The sequence below is a fragment of the Nycticebus coucang genome, chromosome 14, assembly GCF_027406575.1.
Source record: "Nycticebus coucang isolate mNycCou1 chromosome 14, mNycCou1.pri, whole genome shotgun sequence".
Classification (NCBI taxonomy): domain Eukaryota; kingdom Metazoa; phylum Chordata; class Mammalia; order Primates; family Lorisidae; genus Nycticebus; species Nycticebus coucang.
In genome coordinates, this window is record NC_069793.1 from 74537362 (window position 1) to 74539751 (window position 2390).

At 40.4% G+C, this 2390-nt stretch overlaps 1 protein-coding gene across 1 annotated transcript; it reads right to left on the reverse strand.

Annotated features, from left to right (window-relative positions):
* Positions 1 to 724: 724 nt before the first annotated feature.
* Positions 725 to 1326, reverse strand: LOC128565132 (high mobility group protein B1-like). Its single transcript, XM_053561423.1, has one exon. The coding sequence runs from the start codon at positions 1163 to 1165 to the stop codon at positions 725 to 727; it is 441 nt and encodes a 146-aa protein (XP_053417398.1). The 5' UTR covers positions 1166 to 1326.
* Between the last annotated feature and the right edge of the window lie 1064 nt (positions 1327 to 2390).

Consider the following 2390-nt stretch of genomic DNA (forward strand, 5'->3'; position numbering starts at 1 on the left):
ATATGAATTTTTTCAACAAAACAGCTGCAACCTTTTTTTGCAATTACAGAGTGGTATTTCGTTAACAGAACAACAATTATTTCATATAAGCTGCATCAGAGACAACTGAAAATGAAAAACTACCATCCCCATATATAACTAATTTGTGCTGTACACCAGCAAGAACCTGCTTTAAATTTCCATGCCAATTTACAACCCCCATATTGTAGCAGGCAAGCTAGTGGCTATTGAAAACACCACCAGGACAGGGCTATCTAAAGACACATTCGGTAGTGTGTTAATTATACAAAAAAAGACACTGTACAGTTTAAAAACAAATCTTGCACAGCCTTACATTTCAATTTTTTTCTTTTACTTTTTTTTTTTTTTTTTTTTTTTTGAGACAGCCTCAAGCTGTCGCCCTGGGTAGAGTGCCATGGCATCACAGCTCAGAGCAACCTCCAACTTCTGGGCTCAAGCGATTCTCCTGCCTCCACCTCATAAGCAGCTGGGACTCACCCACCACAATGCCTGGCTATTTTTTTGGTTGCAGCCATCATCGTTGTTTGGTGGGCCCAGGCTGGATTCGAACCTGCTAGCTCAGGTGCATGTGGCTGATGAGCCGCTTCAGTCACAGGCACTAAGCCTCAATTTTTTTTCTTTAAAAGAAGTGAGTTGTGTACAGGGGGGGTTAAATGCTTTATAGACAAGAAAAGAGAAAAAAATGAACTGTGCTAGAACCAACTTATTCATCCTCTTCATCATCCTCATCTTCCTCCTCTTCCTTCTTTTTCTTGCTTTTTTCAGCCTTGATGACTCCCTTTTTCGCTGCATTAGGCTTTCCTTTAGCTTGGTATGCAGCAGTATCCTTTTCATATTTTTCCTTCAGCTTTGCAGCCTTCTTTTCATCAAGCTGCTTGTCATCTCCAGCAGTGTTATTCCACATCTCCCCCAGCTTCTTTGCAACATTGTCAATGGATAGGCCGGGATATTCTCCTTTGATTTTGGGGCGACACTCAGAACAGAACAAGAAAGAGGCTGAAGGAGGCCTCTTGGATGCATTGGGATCCTTGAACTTCTTTTTTGTTTCCCCTTTAGGAGGGATGTAGGTTTTCATTTCTCTTTCATAACGGGCCTTGTCCGCCTTTGCCGTATCTTCAAATTTTCCTTTCTCTTTAGCAGACATGGTCTTCCACCTCTCTGAGCACTTCTTAGAAAACTCTGAGAAGTTGACTGAAGCAGCTGGGTGTTTCTTCTTGTGCTCCTCCTGACAAGTTTACACAAAGAATGCGTATGACGACATTTTGCCTCTCGGCTTCTTAGGATCTCCTTTGCCCATGTTTAGCTATTTTTTTGTCCCAGCACTGTCTCTATGGAGCTCAATGTACTACAATGGCTGTGAGAGAGGGAGCCAGACATGTAACCATTTTTTAAAAATAATTGACCACTCCTACCACCTAAATACATATTTTTTCCAAACAAAAATGATCTTGGGATCATGATCAGGAGAACATATTTACCAGTTTATTAATGCAGAGGGTATAAACAAAGAGAAAAATCATTTTCCCAATGAAATGTGTCTGACTGCTCAGATCATAGTGATGTTTTCAGCTTGATATGGTAAGGGGATAGTGACCTTGATACAGTGTCAGTATGTGTATCATCTCAAGCATAATTCCTTACAGACCCAGCTTGGTTCTTCCTCAATGTTGCCTCTGTGAGTTGTAACTGATTTTATTTATTTATTTATTTATTTATTTATTTATTTAAGACAGAGTTTCACTATGTCATCTTGGTAAAGTGTGCAACCTCCAAACCTCACAGCAACCTCAAACTCTTGCTTAAGCGATTCTCTTGCCTCAGCCTCCCAGGTAACTGGGACTATAGGCATCCACCACAATGCCCGGCTATTTTTTGGTTGTAGTTGTTATTGTTGTTTGGCAGGCCTGGGCCTGATTCAAACTCACCAGCTCCAGTGTATGTGGCTGGCACCCTAGCCGCTGAGCTACAGGTGCTGAGCCTATACCTGAGTTTATTACCAGTTTTCATTCAAATCCATTGGGGAATGGGACAATTTTGCTTTTGTTTCTTGGCCAGAAATCTCTTGATTCTGAAAGCCTTGTGAGAAGACATGGAGAAACAGAGTTAATCGCACACACCGTGATGATAGAGAAAGTGAGAGAGGAGCTAAATATATATTTTATTTATTTATTTATTTATTTTTATTAAATCATAACTGTATACATTGATATCATCATGGGGCATCATACACTCGCTTCATAGACCATTTGACAGATTTTTATCACAGTGGTTAACATAGCCTTTCCGGCGTTATCTCAGTTACTGTGCCAAAACATTTACATTCTACATTTACCAAGTTTCAGAAATACCCCTGTAATATGCACCACAGG